The sequence below is a fragment of the Xenopus laevis genome, chromosome 4L (genome assembly GCF_017654675.1).
Source record: "Xenopus laevis strain J_2021 chromosome 4L, Xenopus_laevis_v10.1, whole genome shotgun sequence".
Taxonomy (NCBI): domain Eukaryota; kingdom Metazoa; phylum Chordata; class Amphibia; order Anura; family Pipidae; genus Xenopus; species Xenopus laevis.
The window spans coordinates 54,059,229-54,084,949 of NC_054377.1; the positions used below are offsets into that span (position 1 = coordinate 54,059,229).

The 25,721-nt window shown below is 42.8% G+C and overlaps 1 protein-coding gene across 4 annotated transcripts in view; it reads left to right on the forward strand.

Moving 5' to 3' along the window:
* dhx38.L (DEAH-box helicase 38 L homeolog) overlaps positions 1 to 25,721 on the forward strand; it is a 34,472-nt gene that overhangs the window by 5,503 nt on the left and 3,248 nt on the right. For all 4 annotated transcript variants that reach the window (XM_041590181.1, XM_018257919.2, XM_018257921.2 and 1 more), the window contains 15 exons: positions 483 to 644; positions 802 to 909; positions 1,140 to 1,255; positions 8,170 to 8,307; positions 8,478 to 8,850; positions 8,928 to 9,068; positions 10,842 to 10,952; positions 17,068 to 17,184; positions 17,301 to 17,408; positions 17,514 to 17,626; positions 17,750 to 17,958; positions 21,870 to 22,024; positions 23,394 to 23,549; positions 23,644 to 23,778; positions 23,880 to 24,005. In XM_041590181.1, the coding sequence (XP_041446115.1) occupies positions 483 to 644; positions 802 to 909; positions 1,140 to 1,255; positions 8,170 to 8,307; positions 8,478 to 8,850; positions 8,928 to 9,068; positions 10,842 to 10,952; positions 17,068 to 17,184; positions 17,301 to 17,408; positions 17,514 to 17,626; positions 17,750 to 17,958; positions 21,870 to 22,024; positions 23,394 to 23,549; positions 23,644 to 23,778; positions 23,880 to 24,005 (2,268 nt within the window). The remainder of the gene's footprint in view (positions 1 to 482; positions 645 to 801; positions 910 to 1,139; positions 1,256 to 8,169; positions 8,308 to 8,477; positions 8,851 to 8,927; positions 9,069 to 10,841; positions 10,953 to 17,067; positions 17,185 to 17,300; positions 17,409 to 17,513; positions 17,627 to 17,749; positions 17,959 to 21,869; positions 22,025 to 23,393; positions 23,550 to 23,643; positions 23,779 to 23,879; positions 24,006 to 25,721) is intronic.

Consider the following 25,721-nt stretch of genomic DNA (forward strand, 5'->3'; position numbering starts at 1 on the left):
GCCTCCTTCCCTTTGTGCTGCTCTTCCTCTGCCTGCCCTCCCTTTGTGCTGCTCCTCCTCTGCCCGCCCTCCCTCCCTTTGTGCTGCTCCTCCTCTGCCCGCCCTCCCTCCCTTTGTGCTGCTCCTCCTCTGCCCGCCCTCCCTCCCTTTGTGCTGCTCCTCCTCCTCTTCTGCCCGACCTCCCTTCCTTTGTGCTGCTCCTCCTCCTCTTCTGCCCTCCCTCCCTCCCTCCCTCCCTTCGTGCTGCTCTTCTTCTGCCCGCCCTCCCTTCATGCTGCTCTTCAGCCCACCCTCATTCCTTTCGTGCTGCTCCTCTTCAGCCTGCCCTCCTTCCCTTCGTGCTGCTCTCCAGCCCACCCACCCTTCCTCCCTCACTCCCGAAACGGGCCTGGACTACCAGGAACATTACCGGGATCTACTGGTTGCGATGGACGTCCTGGGCACCCCTGTTGTAACAGATGCATTAATTCATTAATTTCCAGGACAATGAACGTTGGGAAACTAATCGCATGCTGACCAGTGGTGTAGTACAGCGGCTAGAGGTTGATGAGGATTTTGAGGAAGATAATGCAGCAAAAGTGCATCTGCTTGTGCACAATCTGGTGCCTCCTTTTCTGGATGGCCGCATTGTATTTACCAAACAGGTAAGTTGCAGATTGAATATAAAAGTATGCAGCATGTTATGTTGTGCTGGACTATTTAAAAACAGTATTTAAAGTGGTAGTTCCCTCAAAAATGTATCTTCCTGTGTGGAATAGAGTGATAATAAATGATAACAATAATTTACGCTTCCCTTTTCAGCCAGAACCAGTGATTCCAGTGCGTGATGCAACTTCTGATTTGGCCATCATTGCACGCAAAGGCAGTCAGCTGGTACGCAAGCACCGTGAGCAAAAGGAGCGTAAAAAGGTGAGGCATTAGAAAACAGTTTGGTGCTTTATTTGCCAGATTAGGAATATAGTATAAAGCAGTGGTTCCCAAACTGGGGGGGAGGCACCCTGGTGGTGTCTAGAAGTATGGCTGGCTGGATGGATAATGCATCAACATTTGAGCCTCCTAGGGGAGTGTGAACCGAAAAAATTCTTGCAAGACTTGTCTAAATTGTAATTGCATCCTTTAAATCATTTTCTCTAATTCAGGCTCAGCACAAGCACTGGGAATTGGCTGGGACAAAGCTTGGAGACATCATGGGTGTAAAGAAGCAAGCTGATGAATCTGACAAGCCTATTGCAGAGGATGGAGGAGTTGATTATAAGTAAGATGTTTAACAATACTCTTGCTCCTATATATGTGCCAAGACAACTGTAACATCTTTCATGTTTATTAACTTAATCATGGTGTCATTAATTGGCATGCTATACTTGGAGTATTGACACAACTTAAATGAATTAAGCACAGGCACTTTAATTGAAATTTATTGTGGTACTATATCAATTAATTATAACAATGAATGAATTATACCTAATATTAACCTAGCACTTCATATGTTGAATGGTATCTATTGGCACATAGCATAAATACGAATTGGATGGTGTTGTATAGGGTGGGGGTGTACTATATTTTCTTCTTTCTCATTTTATTTCTTGATATCATTTTATTTCTTGATATCTGCAGAACCATACAGCATGGTGCTTTACTGTAGCGATGTGTAGCCCGTATGTACTCTGTCTATTACTTGGTAATTGTGCTGACTGAAGTAGAACTTATTCTGTGAAAGAAAATTGTGTGCTTGCCCACAGCCCAAGAATGCTTTTATATTGTCTTCACGCTTTTATTTTAGCATCCATTTATTATTTAGGGGCGGATTTATAAAAAAAAGTCTAAAGATTAATACGCAGAAAATCACCCAAGTTCTATTCATTTCTATGGGATTTTTAGAAGTGTGTTTATCAGTGGGTGAAAGTTGGAGTTAACCATTTGATAAATACACCTCTAAAAATCCCTTAGGAATGAATAGAACTTGGGTGAGTTGTTATGTATTAAGTTTTAAAATCACATTTAAATAAATCTGCCTCTTAATGTCCTACATGCCAACAGTAAACCTCACTCCTCCGATTCAGGAAAAGCTAAATTTAAAAGTCAGTGCAAAATGAAAATAATTGGCAAATGTTGGCATTACTTTATCCCATAATGCAACATTTAAAATCCTTGCTCAATTTGCGGCAGACAGACTTTCACCAGTAAGGTAATTATGCACAAATGTATGCAACTCGCACCTCCAAACTATGTCTAAATATATGTATGTATGGCCTGCCCAAAAGAGCTTACAGTCTAAAAATACATACATTGGGCTTGATATACAGTGCTTTTGTTTGTTTTTTAAATACATTGTGTAACTGGATTTTTGCTAGGACACCAACCTTAAAAGTAATTGGTCTGGATCAGGTTTTTCTCATACGTCCTGGGGGACACAGGAACCATGGGGTTAAATCCCCTCCCATCAGGAGGCAGTACACAAGAAGAAGAAGAGGAAGGAGGGATCCTCCCCTCTATATAGCTTCCCTCCGCCTCCAACTTACTCAGTTTTTTATGTGTCCTCGCAACGTCAGGAGGGGGGCCCATCTCAAGGATACTTCGGCCTAGGATTAGCCCGGGCACCCGGGGTGATACCTGAGTCAGTTATACTGCGCTCGTAGAGTTAACCCCCTCCGCGGGACCCTCACCGAAGGACGGCTCAGTTACAGTGGCCAGTTCCGTTACCTCTGTGAAGCAGCGCACTACTGCTCATGCAGGGGAACATGGACGAGCGGTGAGTAGGTCTTCCTCTAGCCTCTTCCGGATGCAGACAGGGACAGCAGCGCACTCCAGCCAGAGGTACCGCTGGGCTAGGAGCTCAGGCGGGGAAGGTAGGTAAAGTGTAGCCGGCGCTGAGGCTGTGCCGGGAAGGAGCCGGAGCTTGGGGGCGGGGCTTAGCGTGTCGCGCCTCGGTTTCGGCTCCTCGCTGTGTCGGGCGCCATTTTCTTAGCGCCGTTCTCAGCGCGCAACAGCAGCGCACTACTGCTCCCGCATTCCACGCTTACCCTGTTGGCAGGATCCACGGCACCCTCCTCTCTATTTGCCTCCCTCCATTCCAGGTATTAGGGAACCAGGGTGGGAGCGCTCATTGGATAAAACCTCTGCTGGTTTAACCTACACACCACTCTCTGGAGTATCATGGCTGAGGGGATAGGAGATGCCATTTTTACTAGGGCGAGCAAACAGGCAACCAAGGTAAGCTTCTTGGCATGCGCTCATTGCAAGAAAAAATTTAAGCGTGGGCAATCGGGCTCGCTTTGCTCCTCCTGCACACCTGCCATGCGGACAGAGCATACAGTGCCCACACCCAATGCAGGGCCTGCAACGGCAGATTTGGATGGGCATGTAGCAGCGGCATCCACTTCCTCTGCTGGCATAGGAACGGTTGGGGGACAGGAGACACCTGCTTGGGCCGTCTCTCTTTCCCAGCCCCTTTCCTCCCTTCAAGGTATTCCACTCCTGGCTGCATCTCTAGATAAGATTCTAGATAGATTGGCCGCCCCAGTGTCTCCCAAGTGACCACTTAAGAGAAAGGCGTCAAGGTCTCCCTATTCTCTGGGGCATTCCTCTCCTGTATCACACTCCTCTCCTGACTCCTCTGATCAGGAATCTCTCAGTGAAGGGGAATTATCTCCTTCTGAGAATGAAGGTGATGAATCTACATTTTCTCCGGACCATGCGGCTAAGGTAGATGACCTCATTGCGGCGGTCATTGATGTGCTCAAGATTGAGGAATTGCCTTCACAGGGCAAGAAATCCAAGGGTTTGTTCCGCAGACATTCAGAACGTTCTGTGGTTTTTCCCGCTCATGACCAGTTGCAGAGTATTGTCCAAGGCGAATGGGACAATCCAGAACACAAATTTCAGGTTACTAAAAAATTTGCAAAGTTGTATCCATTTCCTAAGGAGGCTTTAGAGAAATGGAGCACACCTCCTTTAGTGGATGCTCCTGTATCTCGCCTCTCAAAGACAACCGCACTTCCCGTTCCCGACGCGTCAGCCTTTAAGGATGCCACCGATAAGAAACTTGAAGGTTTTCTGAAAGCAATTTTTTCGTCGGCGGGTTCAGCTTTTAAGACCCATTCTGGCCTCGGCTTGGGTCAGTAGGGCACTTGAAGCATGGTCAGATATGCTACTCTCCGGAATTAGAGATGATCTACCCACTGAGGAGCTTGAATCTATCGCTGTCAGGATTCAGGAGGCTAGCTCTTTCCTTTGTGATGCATCGTTGGACTCTCTGAAGATTGTAGCTAGGACCTCCGCCTTGTCCGCCAGACGCGCTTTGTGGCTTCGTTTGTGGTCTGCTGACTTGAGCTCGAAGAAGTCTCTCACAGTACTCCCCTTCAAGGGCTCGCGGCTGTTCGGTGAGGAACTGGAGAGGATTATATCTCAGGCAACAGGGGGCAAGAGCACACTGCTGCCGCAGACAAGACCCAAGGGGTTTTCACAGAGACGTTCACGTCCCTTTCGTGGCCGAGGATTTCGTTCTTCCAGAGGTTCATCCCCACCCAGACAGTTTTCCTCTAAGGGCCGGTATTCTTCAAAGGGAAAACCCACCTGGCAAACTAGGAAGACCAATACCAAGTCTAGCAACGACAAGCAGACGTCTGCATGACTGGACAGCTCAGTCACAGCCAGAACTTCCGGTGGGGGGAAAATTGAGACATTTTGCAGATCAATGGGCACGAGACGTGGACGATCCATGGGCAGTCGAGGCCATAACATCGGGCTACCGTCTAGAGTTCCGACGACTACCACCTCCAAGGTTCTTCATGTCCAGGATTCCTCGGGACCCTCAAAAAAGGCTGGCTTTTCTTTCAAGTGTCGACGATTTGGTGCGTTCAGAGGTTGTTGTACCGGTTCCTACATCCCAACGGTTCAAAGGATTCTATTCGAATCTATTTGTGGTACCCAAAAAGAACGGGTCTTACCGACCGGTCTTAGACCTGAAACGCCTCAACCAATGGATTACTTATCGTCGTTTCAAGATGGAATCAGTCAGATCAGTCATACGGGCCATGGAGCCAGGAGAGTTCCTAGCTTCCCTGGATGTCAAGGACGCTTATCTGCACATCCCAATATTCCCTCCACACCATCAATTCCTCCGCTTCGCCTTTCAGGAACACCATTTCCAGTTTGTGCGCTACCGTTCGGGCTGTCATCAGCTCCCAGGATTTTTACCAAAATCATGGCATCCATGACAGCCATCCTCCGAGTCCAAGGAGTATCTATTACTCCATACTTGGACGACCTTCTCTTCAAGGCGCAGTCGACTCACTTAGCAGAGGAGTCCTTGAACCTCTCGATCCGGACTCTCCAACAGTTCGGCTGGACGATCAACAGAGAGAAATCTTGTCTGACACCGTCACAACGAATGACTTTTCTGGGACTGGTCTTCGACACATCTCAGGGGAAGGTTTTTCTTCCCGAGGAGAAGGTTCAAAGGCTGACAGAGTTAGTACACAGGCTTTATTCAACGGAAAGACCGTCGATTCGATTTTGCATGAGAGTCCTGGGGGTAATGGTGTCATCGACCGAAGCCATACCTTTTGCTCAATTTCATCTGAGACTATTACAGAAGTGCGTAATATCTGCTTGGCGGTCCAAGGAGTGCCTCAACCAGAGGATATGCCTTTCGGCCTCGGCCCGGGGCTCTCTGCCGTGGTGGATGGACCGGGCACACTTGGATCAGGGAAGGACATTCCTAGAACCAGTATGGCAGGTGATCTCCACAGATGCCAGTCTGTCGGGCTGGGGGGCAACCTTCATGAATCAGACCGCGCAGGGACTGTGGACGCAGGCAGAAAGCAGGCTGCCCATAAACATCCTAGAGATCAAGGCAGTACTCAAGGCACTTTGGCATTGGGAGCCCCAATTGTTCGGCCTGGACGTTCGAATCCAGTCAGACAACATGACGACAGTAACCTATCTCAACCGTTAGGGAGGCACACGCAGTTTGGCCGCTGCTCACGAGATCAGCAAGATATTTCGTTGGGCAGAGGTCAGGATTCCGCAAATATCGGTGGTGCACATTCCAGGAGTGTGCAACGAAGAGGCAGATTTTCTGAGCCGTCATCGGCTAGACCCAACAGAATGGGAACTGAACGACGAGGTATTCAGCTCCATAGTCAGTCAATGGGGACAACCAGATCTGGACCTCATGGCTTCCCGTCACAACAGGAAGGTGGACCGTTTTATCACACGGACAAGAGACCCTCTAGCAGTAGGAGTGGACGCGCTGACAGCAGAATGGGATACGTCTCTAGCTTATGTGTTTCCTCCTCTCGCGATGCTTCCGAGGATTATCAAACGGATAAAGAGGGAACGAAACACATTCATTGTGATCGCACCGCATTGGCCAAGACGATCGTGGTTCTCAGATCTGATGGACATCTCGATCAAACCACCAATACCACTTCCACTCAGAGCAGATCTCTTGCATCAGGGTCCCATTTTCCATCACAATCCCGGGATGTTCAATTTGATGGCATGGCTATTGAGGCCTCGATTCTAACACAAAAAGGGTTCTCCGAGAAGGTAGTTCAGACGATGCTTAAGGCTAGAAAGGCCGTCTCTTCAAAGACGTATCATCGAGTTTGGAAGATTTTCATCTCCTGGTGCTCTGATCAGGGAATACCATATGAGAAGGCAGACGTGCCAGTTCTACTTAATTTTCTTCAGGACGGATTGGCTAAAGGACTGAGCTTGGGATCTATCAAGGTCCAAATATCTGCACTATCAGTTCTCCTTCAAAAGCGACTTGCCCTGCAAAAGGATGAACGCCTTTTCTTGCAAGGGGTGGCACATATTGCACCACCGTTCCGCTCTCCCATACCGCCATGGGATCTCAATTTGGTACTATCGGCGATGCTGGCACCCACCTTTGAGCCCATCTCAATTATCGAGATGGCATGGCTTACCTGGAAGGTGGTTTTTCTAGTGGCCATTGTTTCAGCCCGACGGGTGTCCGAGCTCGGAGCATTGTCCTGTTCGCCGCCATATTTGATTTTTCATGAGGAAAAGGCGCTACTGCGTACGGTGCCATCTTTTCTTCCCAAAGTTATTTCGGCTTTTCACCTAAACGAGGAGATTGTCATTCCTTCGTTTTGCAGCTCTCCTAAGAATGCTAAGGAGGCAAAGTTCAACAAATTGGATGTGGTCCGCGCGCTCCGTACTTATGTGGAGCGCACGGCTATATTCCGAAAATCAGACTCCCTTTTTGTGGTCCCTTCGGGGAGTCGGAATGGTCTCCGGGCCTCAAAAGTTACTATTGCCAGATGGATTAAGGAAGCGATCCGCAGAGCTTACATCTCCATCCAACAGCCTGTTCCGTTAGGCATAAGGGCTCATTCCACACGGGCGCTCAGCACTTCATGGGCATGCAGAAACATGGCTTCGGCTGAGCAGGTGTGCAAGGCAGCAACGTGGGCCTCAGCCCACACTTTCACAAAATTTTACCGTTTTGATACTTATGCGTCAGCCCAAGCGGTTTTTGGACGCAAAGTTCTTCAATCTGTTGTTTCCTAAATGTAGAAGGTTCGTGGTTACCTGTTTGCTCCCTCCCTCACATGGGACCGCTTTGGTATGTCCCCATGGTTCCTGTGTCCCCCAGGACGTATGAGAAAAAGGGATTTATGACTTACAGTTAAATCCTTTTCTCTCTAGTCCTATGGGGGACACAGGACTTCCCACCCGAACAGGTATACCTTCTCTTCAGCCATATATATATATATATATATATATATATATATTTATATAGATGTGTGTTTTTTTCTGATTAGATAGACTTATATCAGTTGGGTGTTTGTTGTTGCTCGGGTTTTTTCTTGGTACATAACTGAGTAAGTTGGAGGCGGAGGGAAGCTATATAGAGGGGAGGATCCCTCCTTCCTCTTCTTCTTCTTGTGTCCTGCCTCCTGATGGGAGGGGATTTAACCCCATGGTTCCTGCGTCCCCCATAGGACTAGAGAGAAAAGGATTTAACGGTAAGTCATAAATCCCTTTTTTTGCTGCATTCGGTGTTGTTTATTCCCATTTGTACAGACCTACAGGATCGACTGAATTCATTTAACACATCTGTTGCCATGCTGTGGTGCACACAAAAAATTATTATTGCATAGATTACACAAAAAATCGCAAATTATGTATTTTTAGGACAGAGCAGAAGTTCGCTGACCACATGCGAGAGCGCAATGAGGCAAGCAGTGACTTCTCCCGCAAGAAGACTCTGATGGAGCAGAGGCAGTACTTGCCCATATTTGCTGTACAGCAGGAGCTACTAACCATTATAAGGTAACGTGCTAAAAATATTTCTGCAGGAAAATTAAACCATAGCAGTATACTCTTGTCCAAAATATACATTGTTTCATTCTCAATTGCGTTTCTGCTGCTCTGGATTTATTTGTCGCATTGCCTTTTCTGCTGCTTTATCAATAATGCAACCCGTATTGTTGTATTTACAGAGATAATAGCATTGTCATTGTGGTGGGGGAAACAGGCAGTGGGAAAACTACCCAACTGACTCAGTACCTGCATGAGGACGGGTATACGGATTATGGTATGATTGCTTGCACACAGCCCCGTAGAGTGGCAGCCATGTCTGTGGCAAAGCGAGTTAGTGAAGAAATGCAAGTGAGCCTTGGAGAAGAAGTTGGCTATGCTATCCGATTTGAGGACTGCACTTCAGAGAAAACTCTTATTAAGTACATGACAGATGGCATACTGTTACGTGAATGTTTGCGTGAGGCTGACCTTGACCACTACAGTGCTGTTATTATGGATGAAGCCCACGAACGTTCATTAAACACAGATGTGTTGTTTGGGCTTCTGCGGGAGGTAAGAGATTTTTGCAACTGTTAACTACCCCTATCACATAACTTACCCATTGCTATCTAACACTGCCTGCTTTACAGGTTGTGACCCGACGCTCTGATTTGAAGTTGATAGTGACTTCAGCCACTATGGATGCTGAGAAATTTGCAGCTTTCTTTGGCAATGTTCCAATTTTCCATATACCAGGACGTACATTCCCTGTGGACATCCTGTTTAGCAAGGTAAATAAGTCTGATTGTAGTAAGACAATGCTTTTGATTTCTCTCTGGACCCAAAAAGGGTACTTTGCAAATGGCTTTCAGTAAGGATGAGCACTCCGTAATCAATACTTTGCCATGATGAGCTTGTATTACTTGGTTCAGATCAGGTAGGCATTAAAGTTGCAGCTGTTGCCTCATATTGCCTTTAATGCTTTAGCCCTGTGTGTGTATTTGGGCTGAGGATACTAGGGAGTTATTTACTAAACTCCGAATGCAAAAATCACGAAAAATTTGTAAATTTTTCGGAATTTATTAAACCCAGAGGATGGAAAACTCCCAATCTGAAAATCCGGCATCTCAGACCTGTTGAGGTTGCATATAAGTCAACGGGAGAAGTCCCAATGATTTTTTGGTTTGCGCTGGGTTTTTGGCAATACCCCGGGCAAAATTCTGAGTTTTCGGGTGAAAAATCTGAAATCTGAATCGGATTTTTTCACGCAAACAAAATCTTTGGGAAAGTGTATTAATAAATAAGCCCAAAAAACCTGTGTGGATTTGGTCAGTTTTTTTTTTCCAGAAAATATTGAGATAAATTCAGACTTTGATAAATAACCCCCTAGCTATCTTTGATACTAGCTAAAGCAGTGGTAGCCAGAAGCACAACTAGAATTACTGCATTCCAAAGAGCAGCATTAACTGGTTTGTACATACGAAATACACCATGGAGAGTATAGGGGGCTTTTGGTTTACTTCTCATCTTACCAAACCAAAAGTTCCACTACTTTGACAGCTAGTTAAACGAGTTGTTCCCCTTTGAATTAACATTTAGTATGATGTAGAGTGCCATCCTGATACAATTTGCAATTGGTTTTCATTTTTTATTATTAGTGGTTTCTGAGTTATTTAGGTTTTTATTCAGCAGCTCTTCATTTTGCAATTCCAGCAATCTGTTTGCTAGGGTCCAAATTACCCTAACAACCATGCATTGATTTGAATAAGAGACTGGAATATGAATAGGAGAGGGCCTGAATAGAAAGATGAGTAATACAAAGTAGCAATAACAACACATGTGTAGCCTTGCAGTACATTTGTATTTTAGATGGGGTCAGTGACCTCCATTTGTAAACTGGAAAGAGTCAGAAGAAGAAGGCAAATACTTCAAAAACTATGAAAAATAAATAATAAAGATCAATTGAGAAGTTGCTTAGAATTAGACATTGGTGGTGTCCAGTATGAGCAATGTGACAACTATACATTGCAGCAGGTACCAGGAAAATCATAAATACAAGACACAGGCAGTTTTGGATCACATATCCCATGACCAAACGAGTTATGCAAGTGTCTTTCAAAGGTGTGATCAGCATAATCATTATGGAAACCCTAAACCATGGCTGACACAGTTACTGGATCTTAACCCAATAGAAAATATATGTTCCTCCAGAACAGTTACAGACCGTGCACTGAATCTAATCTGGCGGCCCACCACCTTACTAAAGACTGTAGGTTTTCCATTATATTGGTGGGTAGCACTGTGTCTAGGGGAACTAAATGCTGATCTAAACCAGAACAAAGCTAAATAGGTTATAAAGCAATTAGTTTCCATTATGTAAGACTCAATTAGAACAACTTACTGTGTCGTTCTGGTTGCTAGCTTGTTTTGCTTTCCATTGTGGTTCTGTTAAGGACATTGCATACAAATAACCTTAACTAGATGTTTTATAAGTAAAAATGTCACTGACTTCACTATGCTAATATGCCATGCTTCCTCCCCTCTGATATTTTTCTTTTATGCAGACTCCCCAGGAAGATTATGTGGAAGCTTCTGTAAAACAAGCTCTACAAATCCATTTATCTGGAGCTGCAGGTGACATACTAGTCTTCATGCCTGGTCAGGAGGACATTGAGGTGAGATCTTGTCCAATATGTTTTTTTCTTCCCTAGTTACATAGTTAAGTTGGGTTGAAAAAAGACCAAAGTCCATCAAGTTCAACCCCTCCAAATGAAACCCAGCATCCATACATACAGATACTACTACCGACCTATCTATAGACTCACATAAACACCATGTACCAATATCTATACTAATTGTAGATTTTCGTGTTTATAATAGCCTTGGATATTATGCCTGTCCAAGATATCATCCGAGGCACTCTTAAAGTCATTAACTGAATCAGCCATCACAACATCACCCGGCAGTGCATTCCACAACCTCACTGTCCTGACTGTGAAGAACCCCCTACGTTGTTTCAAATGAAAGTTCTTTTCTTCTAGTCTAAAGGAGTGTCCTCTGGTACGTGATCCTCTTTATGGGTAAAAAGGTCCCCTGCTATTTGTCTATAATGTCCTCTAATGTACTTGTAAAGTGTAATCATGTCCCCTGGCAAGTGCTTTTTTTTCCAGAGAAAACAACCCCAACCTTGACAGTCTACCCTCATAATTTAAGTCCTCCATCCCTCTAACCAATTTAGTTGCACGTCTCTGCACTCTCTCCAGCTGATTTATATCCCTCTTAAGGACTGGAGTCCAAAACTGCACTGCATACTCCAGATGAGACCTCACCAGGGACCTATAAAGAGGCATAATTATGTTTTCATCCCTTGAGTTAATGCCCTTTTTTATGCAAGACAGAACTTTATTTGCTTTAGTAGCCACAGAATGACACTGCCCAGAATTAGACAACTTGTTATCTACAAAAACCCATAGATCCTTCTCAGTTAAAGGACCAGTAACATCAAAAATTTAAATTGTTTTAAAGCAATAAAATTTAATGCAGTGTTGCCCTGCACTAGTAAAACTGCTGTGTTTGCTTCAGAAACACTACTATTATTTATAAACTGCTGTGTAGCCATGGGGGCAGCTATTCAAAGGAGAAAAGGCTCAAGTAACACAGCAGATAGCAGATAAGCTCTGTAGAACATAATGGTGTTATCTATTATCCACTATTTAACCTGTGCCATATAGCTGTTTTTCAATTTCTGCCATTGCTATATAGCAGCTTGTTTATATGAACTATAGTAGTGTTTCTGAAGCAAACACATCAGTATTACCAGTGCTGGGCAACAGTACATTATATTTTCATTACTTTAAAACACTTTCCATTTTTGTGTTACTATTCCTTTAAGGAAACTCCCAACACACTGCCATTTAGTGTGTAACTTGCATTTATATTATTTCCAGAACTTTGTTATAGAACAAGACCGTGAGACAAGGTTCTTTAGCATACCAGATGCTAATTTATTAATTAAATAAATACAGATCTTGTCTTGGAAGCTCTTTCTAACAGAAAACTACTGTGTCACAAACAACTTCAAAGAGTCATCATTTGTTAGCCGCTTTATATAAGCAACTTCATTTCATTCCATCATATATGGGCTTCAAATGTTATAGATAAGGAAAATTCCCATCCCATAGATCAATAGTAGTGTTCCCAGAATATTCCATGGTATCAGCATTTATACAACTGTGTATGTTATTTTCCTTTAACTTCAGAGTACATTTTCTGGGATTTAAACTAGTTGGCAATATCCAGTCCTTGTAGTTTTATTAAGATGACATAGTAAAAACTTCTTTCTCTCATCTGCCTTTGGCAGTCTTTATATGGACACGGGGGGATTTTAATATGTCCCTTTTATACAGACATTTACCCGTCATAAATGAGCATCTCCGACATTCCCCTCTTGAGCCATGAAGCAGCTCACATTCGAATCTATATTGGGAACCCCCCGAGACACAGGAGTATAAGTGAGCTATACAAACAGTATTAGTAATACAGATAATTATGACTATTACTATAAAACCAAAGGCAGCAATGAGAAGGGTCTTAAATCCCAAGATTTCCAAACCAGGTTGTAAAAGCTGACCACCAAGAAGTACCAGAAAATCCACCCTCAAAATCAGACTTCATTAAAACAGCTAGTTGCTTATTAACAGCATTAGTGACAATTGTGCTTCTATTAGCTATGGCGTATAACAATGAGTATTATTAAATAAACCACACTTCTCAACTTGCAAAGCTAACATAATATCAAGGGCATGTCTATTTTGCATAATCATACTTATGATTTCATTTTGAATCTCTAGAATGGCTTGAAAAGCTCTTTCTAAATATAATGCTTGTACATGCATTAAAGATTGTAATGTAAAGCTTGTACCTAATTCAGCAGTAACAGCAGAGGGAGAAAAAGGGAGGCCAAGCTGTTGAACTTAAAGCATCTAATCTTGTTTTAGTAAGGGCATATGTAGAACTGATATAATCTAAGGCTAATTGAAGCACTTCATACTTGTGCCCAGAAAATTCTGAAATAATTCTCGTTTATTGTGACTATGACTATTAGAGGAAAGAGGAGATTCAGATAAGGGTATAATATGTGAAATTAAAGATTGCTTAACAGGAGTACACACTGTATTACGATGTATTGGTAAAATTTGAAATAACATAGAATCACATAACCACACATGACCAGCTAAACTTTGAATAGAATGTTTATCATTATCAGGTTGATGGCATGATTTAAAAGGATCTTTATAATCTAATGAACATTCATGTAACCCCCTCATTTAATGAACATGTACAATTAGAGAACATAGTATATGAGTGTTCAGTAATGGTATTTACATATGGATATTTAGAATATACTGAAGTCTCTGAGTTACAACTCTTAGTCTTATTTTAAGATAACTGCATCAGGTCCTAATTTCCAAGTAGCATTACTAAGGAAATAAGTATATGCACAGTCAAGGGGAAAGGTAGTTAATGGTTGAGAACCTAAACCTTACAAAACAACACTATAAGACTAGTAGGGTCTAATATTATAAGTTTCCTAATAGGGATGTTACAGTATGACCAGGTATCCTGATATTGATCAGCAATTTTCCCATCAAAGCCAGTAAGACAAATAGACTGTTCAAATAAACATACTGTATGTCAGGGGCTCAGGACTAAGACAGAGAGAGAGAGCGACACCAAAATCAAGAAGAAACTGTAAAGAACCGTCGGCAACTGTTATGTGGAGGATATTTTCTTCATTAGTCATAGGGATATGGAGTAGTATTTTAAATAATTGGAGTTTAGTTTAAAAATGGGAACTATCTAAGTTTACAGCATTTACGGAAAAAGTGACCAGGCTTATTACAATTCCAGCAAACAACATTCCTTCTATACCTGATCTGAGAGTTAATTCTTTATGGGTTGTTATACCTAGTAAATAAACATTTATAACAAATTAGAAACAGATTTGATCTTTAAACAGCCTGGTACATCTATCCACAAATCTTCACTAGAAGGATTAGGTAGATTAGGTCTTGTGTAAGTGTGAGTTTACTTTTAAATGTTTCCACTTCTTGTGAAGCAGAAGTTTCTGGGGCTACATAACCAGATGCTACCATATTGATGGCACTATAGGTTTTAATTTAAAGGGATCCTGTCATCGGAAAACATGCTTTTTCAAAACGCATCAGTTAATAGTGCTGCTCCAGCAGAATTCTGTACTGAAATCCATTTCTCAAAAGAGCAAACAGATTTTTTTTATATTCAATTTTGAAACCTGACATGGGGCTAGACATTTTGTCAATTTCCCAGCTGCCCCTGGTCATGTGACTTGTGCCTGCAATTTAGTAGAGAAATGCTTTCTGGCAGGCTGCTGTTTTTCCTTCTCAATGTAACTGAATGTGTCTCAGTGGGACATGGGTTTTTACTATTGCGTATTGTTCTTAGATCTACCAGGCAGCTGTTATCTTGTGTTAGGGAGCTTTTATCTGGTTACCTTCCCATTGTTCTTTTGTTTGGCTACTGGGGGGGAATGGGAGGGGGTGATATCACTCCAACTTGCAGTACAGCAGTAAAGAGTGATTGAAGTTTATCAGAGCACAAGTTACATGACTTGGGGCAGCTTGGAAATTGACAAAATGTCTTGCCCCATGTCAGATTTCAAAACTGAATATAAAAAAAAATGTTTGCTCTTTTGAGAAATGGATTTCAGCTCAAAATTCTGCTGGATTAATTTTGGAAAAAAATGTTTTTTCCCATGACAGTATCCCTTTAAACAGGGACACTTTCTGAGACAGAAAACTGAAGTTATATACTTTACCGTTGGCATCATTTTTATTATCTTTATTAAGATCTTCCCCTTTACAATTCTTTTCAGTCTGCTCTAGCAAACTGTCAAGATCTCTGGAATTAAATGCTAAAATCTTCTTGGCCAGGAAAACTCTGCACTTTTTCTTTACCCCTGTCTTATGATATATATTGAGACCTATCATTTAAGTGGTTTCATTGTATTTTCTTCCAACATAACTGTTGGTAATCGTTGGAACATATTGCCTACATAAACAGTAGGTCCAAATATACAGTTGGAAAACAATAATTATTACTATGAAAATTAAGACAAATGCACAAAGACTGTTTGTTGACAACAGAAACATATAACTTGCATGAAAAGACAAGGAAAACACATATACTCACTTTAGAGTCTTCTACATAAACTCATTTCACAGAGTCTCATGCAGGATTACTTCAACTTCTTCGATTGACCAGCAATTGGCTTTCCATCACACAATCCCATATTATCACATTATCACATCTGGATCACCACCTGGAATTTATAGTTTTGCACAATTTAGTATCATCAGTAAAAATAGAAACTGTACATTCAATGTTCCAGGCCAACATTTCTTAATTTAACCGGTAACCTTCTGTGTGGCACTGTGCTTTTGCAAAGTCTAAGCAGATTACAGATCCCAGAGTCGAGGTCCCTGCTTACTTTCTCATAAAAATAAATTGAATTACTCTGGCAAGATCTATTATGCATAAAACCATGCTGGCACAAACTATTAATATTTACAATGAAGTTGAGTATCTTATCCCTTTGAAAGCTTTCCTACCACTGATGTCAGACTAACCAGATCTCAATGATTCCTGAAACATTAAGTAAAGAAATTTGTCAATCGCAGAGCTAAGCTCGCTAAGTACCCTGGGATGAATACGATCCGGCCCGGACCTTTGTTTATCTTTACATGTTCTAGTCTCTATTGAATTTTCCTTTGCATGAAGCATGTATCATTTGTTGAATTAATTTAACTGGGACTATTAAAAAGGAAACCTTCATTAACTGGTTCCTCATTTCTGTAGACAGATGAAAAATAACTTCAGAATTCCAGCTTTTTTTCTGTTCTCATCAACCAGCTGACCCTCCTCTGATATTAAGGGTCCCAACCCTTCCTGCTTCGTGTTTTTTTTACTATTTTGGATTCTTTTTACTGCTTGCTGCAATACTCTTTTCCATTTCAACTTTAGCATGTTTTTTCCCCCCCTCGCCTCAACACCAACACTTCTGTAAAACCACAAAGGTTTTGCTTTGCAACTATGTTCCTTGCTTACAATTGGAATATACCGACATATATATTTATTAAGCAGCATTTTAAAGACTTCCCATTTTTGTTCTGTGTTTAACCCTGTGAAAAGCATTTCCCAGTTAATATGTTACAGAGATGCCCTTATACTGTCAAAGTTTGCACAGCTAAAATGTAATGCTTTAGTTATCTCAAAGGAGTCCATGTTATGATAACTATTCCCTAAAAGCTAAATGCTGTAGATGAGTTTCATGTTATTCGTTATTACAAGGTCCAAAAGAGAGTTATTCCTAGTAGGTTTTTGAAAGAGCTGGAATAAAAAAAGTTGTCGTTTAGCATATTTACAAACCTGCTAGGTTTTTCTGTGTTGGCAACCCCATTACCCCCCGGTCAATGTCTGGATCATTGAAGTCACCCATAGTAATAACTTGACCTAGTTGTGAAGCTGCGTCTATTTGTAAAAGGAACTGGGCTTCGTGCTCGTCACTTATACAAGGTGGTTTATAAATTTCTTTGTAACCTTTTGCCCAGTTGAAATTTCTACCCAGAGGGCTTCCACACCATCAATTTCTTTAGTTGATGACTTTAATTCATGAAGTAGCTGCTCCAGTGATGACTGTTTCCTTACACATTCATTTGATGTGATATGCATATGCCCTTTTCCAATCAACAGGTGACATCAGATCAGATTATTGAACGTTTGGAGGAACTGGACAGTGCACCACCCCTGGCTGTGTTACCAATCTACTCTCAGTTGCCATCTGACTTGCAAGCCAAAATCTTCCAGAAGGTGAGCTTGGAAATATTCTGATTGGAGGCATAAAAATGTAGAGCTTAACCTAACTGGGATGCCATCTATAGGCAGTTTTGTGTAGGAAATTCTAATATCTGTGCTTTCCCTTACAGGCACCAGATGGTGTGAGAAAATGCATTGTGGCCACAAATATTGCAGAGACATCTCTGACTGTAGATGGCATAATGTTTGTGATAGATTCAGGCTACTGCAAGTTAAAGGTGAGCATATTCTGTTGCATTCTTAGTAGAACAAAATTATCAGTTTACAAGCATTGTATTCTGAATGTAAATGTTTTAACACAACTGTTGCCTACTATACAATAGGTGTTTAATCCCCGAATTGGAATGGATGCTTTGCAGATCTACCCTATTAGCCAGGCAAATGCCAATCAGCGCTCAGGTAGAGCAGGCAGAACAGGCCCTGGACAGTGTTATAGGTAAGTTTAAACTGTGCAGTACCTCTACCTCTTTCCCTGACATGACCTTGTTTTATTTGAAGAGGTGAAATTACAGCAGTATAATGAACACTTTTGTGACATGCTCGTCTTTTTGTCTGACAGGCTGTACACACAGAGTGCCTATAAGAATGAGCTGCTCCACACGACGGTTCCTGAAATCCAGCGCACAAATCTCTCAAATGTGGTTCTGTTGCTCAAGTCACTGGGGGTTCAGAACTTGCTTCTCTTTCATTTCATGGATCCGCCCCCTGAGGACAACATGTTGAATTCTATGTACCAGCTCTGGATCCTTGGAGCTCTTGATAATACAGGTTGGTTTGTGATTGAGAACAGTTAAGGGATTTTTTTTACAAACCTCAAATCTAACTCTTCTATTGTATCCCTCTACCGTGGCTGTTGTTTTCTTCTTTTCTAAATAAGCATTTCTCCATTGTCCGCTTGGGGGACTCAGGGACTGTGGGGTAAAGTTGGTACCAATAGGAGGCAGGACACAATATGAAAAATAAGGGAACTAGCTCTTGCTCCACCGGCTTTGTACCAAAGCATAAACAATAAACCCCAACCAGTAGGTTAATCAACAACAAAAAGTAGATAAAAACTTTTAGAAAAAGAACCTGTGCTGGATGGCTGCAATGCCAGCCATGTCTGGAGATTGATGGAGGCTTCTTTCCAGTGAGGGAAGCCCTGTGTCCCCCAAGCGACAGAAGAGAGAGATTTAATGGTGAGTTCACAAAATCTCATTTTCTCCATTGTCAGCTTGGGGGACACAAGGACTGTGGGAACTTACCAAAGCTGTGCCCTGAGCTTACAGGCGGAAGGAAGAGGCCTACATTAAATAGGCTTCCTAAATGGTTCCTTTGATCCAGCGTGAAATGGTTGCCTTGGTGGCGGCTGTGCTGACAGTTGCGTCTGGTGTTTTTCTGCCCAGTGAAGTATGAGGCTGACCTCGTTTAGTGCCTCCTTCTGCTTGTGCCCCCTTGGTAATTTATGAAGCCACCGTTGTGGCATTGTCGGACTGAACTTTTACCGCCTGTCAGAAAGTTCCTGCTGCCAGTGGAGTAAGCTGAGGTGAATAGCTCAGATCTCTAGTAGATTGATGGGTAGAAGGCATTCTTTTGGGGACCAACGACCTTGTGCTAAGCACCCTTCCTGCACTGCTCGCTTTAGTTGTGCGAATGTGCAACTTGGGATCCCCCAGAGTCTGCCCCCGGATAGATGATTGGTCTGCAGCCAACACAGAAGAGATGCTTGTGTCTTGTGAGACAGATGAATTTCCTGCAATAGGGATTTTCTTTTCCAGACTGAAAGTATGTTCCACTGTGGTGCTGTGCAAATGGCACTGCTTCCATGGTTGAGACCATGACTCCAAAGACTCTCATGCAGAATTTGGCCGCGTGAATCGGTCTCTAAAGAAGAGACCGTACCTGTGTTTGGAGATAAAGGACCATGTCTGGTGGGAGAGAGACTGTGTTTGTCTGAGTGTTGAAGTGCATTCCCTGGAATTCCATCGATTGGCTTGTAGTGAGAAACTTGGCCAGATTCAGGCACCTGCCGAGGTCTCGCAGCCTTTCCATGGTGACATGAAGTGCCTGTCTGACCTCTCCAAAGGAGGGTACCTTGATTAGAAGGTTGTCTAAATAGGGAGTTTAGGTAGGTAGGTAGTGTAGGTACTCGTCCTTTATGTCCACGGAGGCCAGGAACTGATTGGGTGACATTGCTGCGATGACCAATCTGAGGGATTCCATCTTAAATTTTCGAGGGCAGATGAGCTTGTTGTGCTCTTTTAAATCGAGTATTGGGTAGACGGAGCTGTCCTTTTTGGGGACTACAAATAAGTACTAGTAGAAGCCATAGAATCTTTCTCTCGGGAGGTACAGGATTGATTACTTCTGATTGTAGCAGATTGGATATCACCTCTTGGAAGGCTCTTCGTCTGTGTTTTCCTGGAGGAGCCTGTACATAAAGAACTGGCAGGGAGGCGAATTCTAGATGATAGCCTCGGGTCACCACCTCATGTACCCAGGAGTCTTGAGTGAGGGTTAGCTATGCCTGGGCTATGCCATTTCGATTGACGGTGATCTGAGACTGTCATGCTGATAAGGGTTTGCCCGCAGGCTTGGAGGAGGGCTTCCGGTTCTGCCAGGAAAATCTGAGCTTTTCACCAAAGCGTGGTTTACCGGAAGAAGAATGTTTGGGTGTGAGGATCTTGTGCTTTTATTGTGTGGGCCACAAAAAATTTTCCTCTGTGAAAAGATGAGTGCCTTGGGCTGTGGGAGAAGGGTACTCTTACTATCAGTAGCTTGTCTTATGATCTTGTCAAGATCTGGCCCAAAATGGAGTGTGCCCTTGAAGGGTATGGAAGTCAGCGATTTCTTGGAAGAAAGGTTCGCTGACCATAGCTTTATCCAGAGGGATCTGCGGGCTGCCACCAAGAGGGCTGAAGTTCTGCTAATCACCTGAACTGCATCAAGGCATGCTTCACAGCCATAGTTGTTTGCTTCTTTGATCTGTAATGCCCACTGGGATAGATCCTGGTGAGAAGCTCCTGAGGAGATTGCCTGACACAAGGAATCCGACCAGGACTGGATAGCTCTTCTCACCCAAGCTGTGGCGAGGACTGGGCGCAGAGAGCTGCCAGAGGCAGGGAACAGAGAGTGAAGTATACCCTCTAGTTTCTTATCCATAGAGTCTTTAAAGAATGCTGTGTTTCTGGAGAGCAGTGACACCGGGTTATCCACAGATGGAGGGGAAGCCCACTTGTCTGTAAGATCAGAAGGAAAAGGATATTGCTTGAAAACATCTCTCTGGCTTATGCTGGATGATATGATCTAGTTGGGCTTGTGGTGGGAACATGGGAGCGGATCTGCTCTGATGGTTAAACGGAGTAGAGGAGGAATTGACGCTGGAATCTGGTTCTTGGAGATGAAGGGTTTCCATGACCAAAATGATTAGGGCATCAATTGCCTCAGAGGAGCTTAGAAGGTTCCTTGTCTTCCGGATCTGAACTGTGGGATAGTTCGCTGTCTGAGAGTGCCTGCTCATCACCCGAGTCTGTAGGCAGGTGATAAATTTGTGGAGTGTCCCTTGCTTTCATTATCAGAGGGTTAGGGTGCCCTGCGTTTTGAAGGTTTGGCTTTATCATTGTCTAGACGGGACAGGAGTCTGTCTAGTGAAAGGGCCAACTTTGGAATACCAGCTGCCAATTGGGATGCCCACTTCGGAGCGGGTTGTGATCCCGGTGGAGCAGGGTCTTGGGCTGGAGCAGATGGAACAATCTGTGGTGAGAGACTAACCTGAGGGAAAGTAGGTCCTGGAGTCTCTGACCCCGGTGCCAAAGGCTTGCAAGAGAAGCAAAGGCAATCTTTATGGCCTGGTGGCAGACGTTTGCGGCATTTGGTGCAAGGGGAGAAGGGGAACTAAGGGAGTGTCTGCTGAGAAGTGTCAGCAGCTGGTTCCCGATGCCTTAGAAGTTTTGGCACTTGGTTCGCTTGAGAGGAATTAACTGGGCCTGTGTAGAAGCAGGAATGGCACCCACAATCCCTCTAGACGTGAACGTCCGGATTGCGTGAGAGCTCCTTTGACGCGAAGGAACAAGTGTTGCTAAATTCAAAGTAACCGGCTCAGTGCAAGACAAGCTCCCAGCTGTTCTGTAACAAGTCGCATAGCGCCACAAAAGTATTGCCAAACCTGCTTTTTACCTGCCCGCATGGATATCGTGTTGCCCAGTTAGCATAGGAGGAGGGAACGGAGGCTGAGTGAATAACACTGGTTAGCGAATTCAGGGGAAAAAAGAGCTGTAACGCTTACCTGCCTGGAATGCCCCCTTCTCCCTAGTCTGCCTGCCAGTTAACCCTCCACCTACAGCTTGGTTTAACTGGGTGGTCCGTGCAGGTGCACTAAGGTGTTTTAGAATATCTTCAGTTTGTCAGGTGAGCTGACATATTAGCTATGTTGAGGGAAAAAAAATTATTCTCTTGAAGACAAAATGCCCTCCTGAGGACACAATAAAACTGGCATTACTCTGCCTGCAGGGGAGGGATATAGCCGGCGGAGGAGAAGCTAGTTCCCTTCTTTTTCATATTGTGTCCTGCCTCCTAGTGGTACCAGCTATACCCCATAGTACCTGTGTGCCCCTAGCGACTGAAGAGAAAGAGATTTAACAGTGAGTTCACAAAATCTCCTTATCTCTCTTTTTTTTTTTTTTTTTTTTTTTTTTAAACAGGTTCCCTCACATCTACTGGTCGACTCATGGTAGAATTTCCTTTGGACCCTGCTCTCTCCAAAATGCTAATTGTGTCATGTGATATGGGATGCAGTTCCGAAATCCTTATCGTGGTGTCAATGTTGTCTGTGCCAGCAATATTCTATAGACCTAAGGTAATTTATAAGGTGTCAGGCTTCAGTTCTTTGGATCAGTGTCCCAGTTTTAAAGAGGAACTTTCATAAAAACTAAAATGTATTATTATCATCATAATACTCCAATTGCTACTGAAGTCATTCAGGGCTAGATACAATCCTAACATGCATCTCCCCTATACTTCCAGCCAACCAGTTCAGATTATGGATTCAAATAATGTATTAAAGGAGAAGGAAAGCTATGGAGGCATTTTATTGCCAATAGATTAGTGCAAGCTAGAATGCTATATTTATTCTGTAGAATGATTTATCATACCTGAGTAAAGAGCTCTAGAAGCTCTCCGTTTGTTTAGGATAGCAGCTGCCATATTCCCTTGGTGTGACATCACTTCCTGCCTGAGTCTCTCCCTGCTCACTTATAGCTCTGGGCTCAGATTACAACAGGGAGGGCAGAAAGGAGGGGGAGAGTTGCAAACTGAGCATGCTCAAGCCCAAGCCCTGGAGGTTTATACTGAAAACAAGTCTGCTACAGAAGCCTATGTGTACACAATAAAAGGAAAGAAATGCTGTGTTTCTTTTGACAGGAGACTCAGAGCAGCATTACTTTGAGGGTTTACTGCTGTATTTATATAGACCTTTCTGATAAAGCTTACTTAGTTTTAACCTTTCCTTCTCCTTTAAGACTTAATTTTTGATCATAATTCCAATAAAAAAACGCTGCCATTTAAAAGACTCTTTACTTCTCAACCATATACTAAAAAATTGCATAAGGTGGATAGGCGGTATCTTTTAACTTAATTTGAAGCGTAGTCACAGCTCACTGGCTAAATATGTTGATATCATTATCATCCTCTCCCTCCCTTCCATTTGTTTCCCCATGATTTCCCTGCCTATCTACGTAGGGAACAAGTGGAAGCTAGTCACCCACTGTCCACCTATGCAGCCCTACGCATTTCGCCGACTCCTCTGCTTCCTCAGGGGCATAAGTGGAAGTAAATGCTGTGGTTGCACTGTATATTGAAATAAAGTGCAAGTGTTGTGTATAGCAAACAGTCTAGGGGTCATTTACAATGCAGAATGCAGTTGCAAAGTGCAAAAAAAAAAAAAAAAAAGCATTAATGCTGTTAGAGAGTATCAAGGGGCTCAGTCATAAGGGCAGGTGGAATGTTCAGGGCTCAACTACACCTCACAATGCTGCTCTCTGCACAAAGCAGCAGATTTTTAATCCAGGGCTCTGTGCAGAGAGTAGAATTCCCAGGGGAGTGAGTATGATGTTGCAAAAAATAACCACTTTTATCTTCACACTCCACTTACTAGTGAATATTTCCCTACTGTCGGCTGCTCACAATTTGGGAAACACTCAAATTCTTTTTTCTGTCTTTTCTGTTAGGGTCGCGAGGAAGAGAGTGACCAGGTTAGAGAGAAGTTTGCTGTTCCAGAGAGTGACCATTTGACGTATCTGAACGTCTTTCTGCAGTGGAAGAACAATAATTACTCCAGTGGCTGGTGCAACCAGCACTTCATCCATGCCAAGGCCATGCGCAAGGCGAGTGTGCAGACCATCACTTGGTTTTTGCTGTGCATTGTGAGACATGCTACATTACAAGGCCTCTGTATGTAACCGGCATCTTTCTCTTTAGGTTCGTGAAGTCCGGGCACAATTGAAGGACATCATGGTTTCCCAAAGAATGTCTCTCTCATCCTGTGGCTCAGACTGGGACATTGTCAGAAAGTGCATCTGTGCCGCCTATTTCCACCAGGCTGCAAGGCTTAAGGTTAGTATTTAAATCAAAGGGGAAGTATAACTTGCAGATGTGGGACAGTAAAAGGCAACATAATGCAAAAAAAAATGCTTTAATTTTTTTTTTATTCACAGGGGATTGGAGAATACGTGAATGTACGAACTGGGATGCCATGCCATCTGCACCCAACTAGCTCACTGTTCGGCATGGGATACACCCCAGATTACATTGTTTACCATGAGCTGGTGATGACCACAAAGGTAGGAAACTGCATGAAATCCATCTTGCTTTGGTTTCAGAAGAACGAGTGTTCTGCTCTTTAACAACCACTAGAGAGCAGCAGTCAGAATCAAAGGGTAATACGACTGTAATACACATACTGCATTTTTGTTGATCTCTGGCAGACATAGAGGATTTGATGACGGACCTATAACTGACCAAGTGGCAATGTTTCCATGAAAGCGCTTTTAGGACCCCATTCGAATTTGCCCACTGTTGTGTGGAGACATTATTGAGCTCTTAATAATAATAATAATAATAATAATTAATTCCCAATTAATGCTATGTTGGGCAGTTTTTCATGTAATCCATGTCCAAGGCTATTCAGATAACATTAATGATAATTTTAGCCAAAAGCCCACATTTTTTTCGCAATGCTGCTACACGTGAGAGTTTTTCATTGGTCTTTGGTCCATAATGGTAATAATGCAGTAAAACTTAAAGGAATTGTTCAGTATTAAAATAAAAACTGGGCAAATAAATAGGCTGTGCAAAATTAAAAATATTTTTAATATATTTAGTTAGCCAAAATGTAATGTATAAAGACTGGAGTGACTGGATGTCTAACATAATAGCCAGAACTGCTTTGCCGCTCTCTTGGTTTCCACTGATTGGTTACCAGGCAATAACCAGTGACTTTTAGGGGGGCACATGGGCCATAACTGTTGTTTTTGAATCTGAGCTGAATGCTGAGGATCAATTACAAACTCACTGAACAGTTATGTCCCATGTGGCCCCACTTCAAGTCGCTGACTAACTCAGAGTTAGAGAGCTGAAAAGCAGGAAGTAGTGTTCTGTTAGACATCCAGTCACTCCAGCTTATACAGATTTCATTTTTGACTAACTTACTATATTACTATTTACCCAGTTTTTATTTTTACACTGAACTGCTCCTTGAAAGGAAACATTTAGCATGATGTAGAGTGATGGTTTTGGACAATTTGCAATTTGTTTTAATTTTTTATTATATCAATAACTTGAGTTATTTAGCTTTTTATTCAGCAGCTGTTCAGTTTGCAGTTTCAGCAATCTGGTTGATAGGATCCAAATGACCCTAGCAACCATACACTGATTTGAATAAGAGACTAGAATATGAATAGGAGAGGCCTGAATAGAAAGAAAGATGAATAATAAAAAGTAACAATACATTTGTAGCCATACATAGCATTTTTTCTTTAGATGGGGTCAGCGACACCCTATTGGAAAGCTGGAAAGACTCAGAAGGAAAATAATTCTAAAAAGAATGTCTGTTTGAATGTTGCTTAGAATTAGCCATACTATAACATACTAATAACTAACTAAAAGGTGAACCACCCCTTTAATATTTGGATATAAATGCAGGATGTTGGGCCCTGTCCATCTTTTAGTGTTGAATATGAGAATGAGAGGGAATTTACTTGCCAGGTCCTGGATGTTGTAGGTCAGGAGATCTTCCCCTACACTTTCCATTCATTTAGAGCAGTTTAGTTTGCAGTTAGTTTTGTTTAGTAAGAGGAAAGACAGGGCTACAGGGCAATAGGGGCACCAATGCAACATGACTATTGTTATTGCTGAAATGTCCCTGAAATGTGCTGCATTATAACATCTTGGAGCGCAGGCTGCTACTCATTTGTTTAAAGGAGAACTAAACCCTAACAATTAATATTGCTAAAACTGCCATGTTTTATACACTGAACTTATTGCACCAGCCTAAAGTT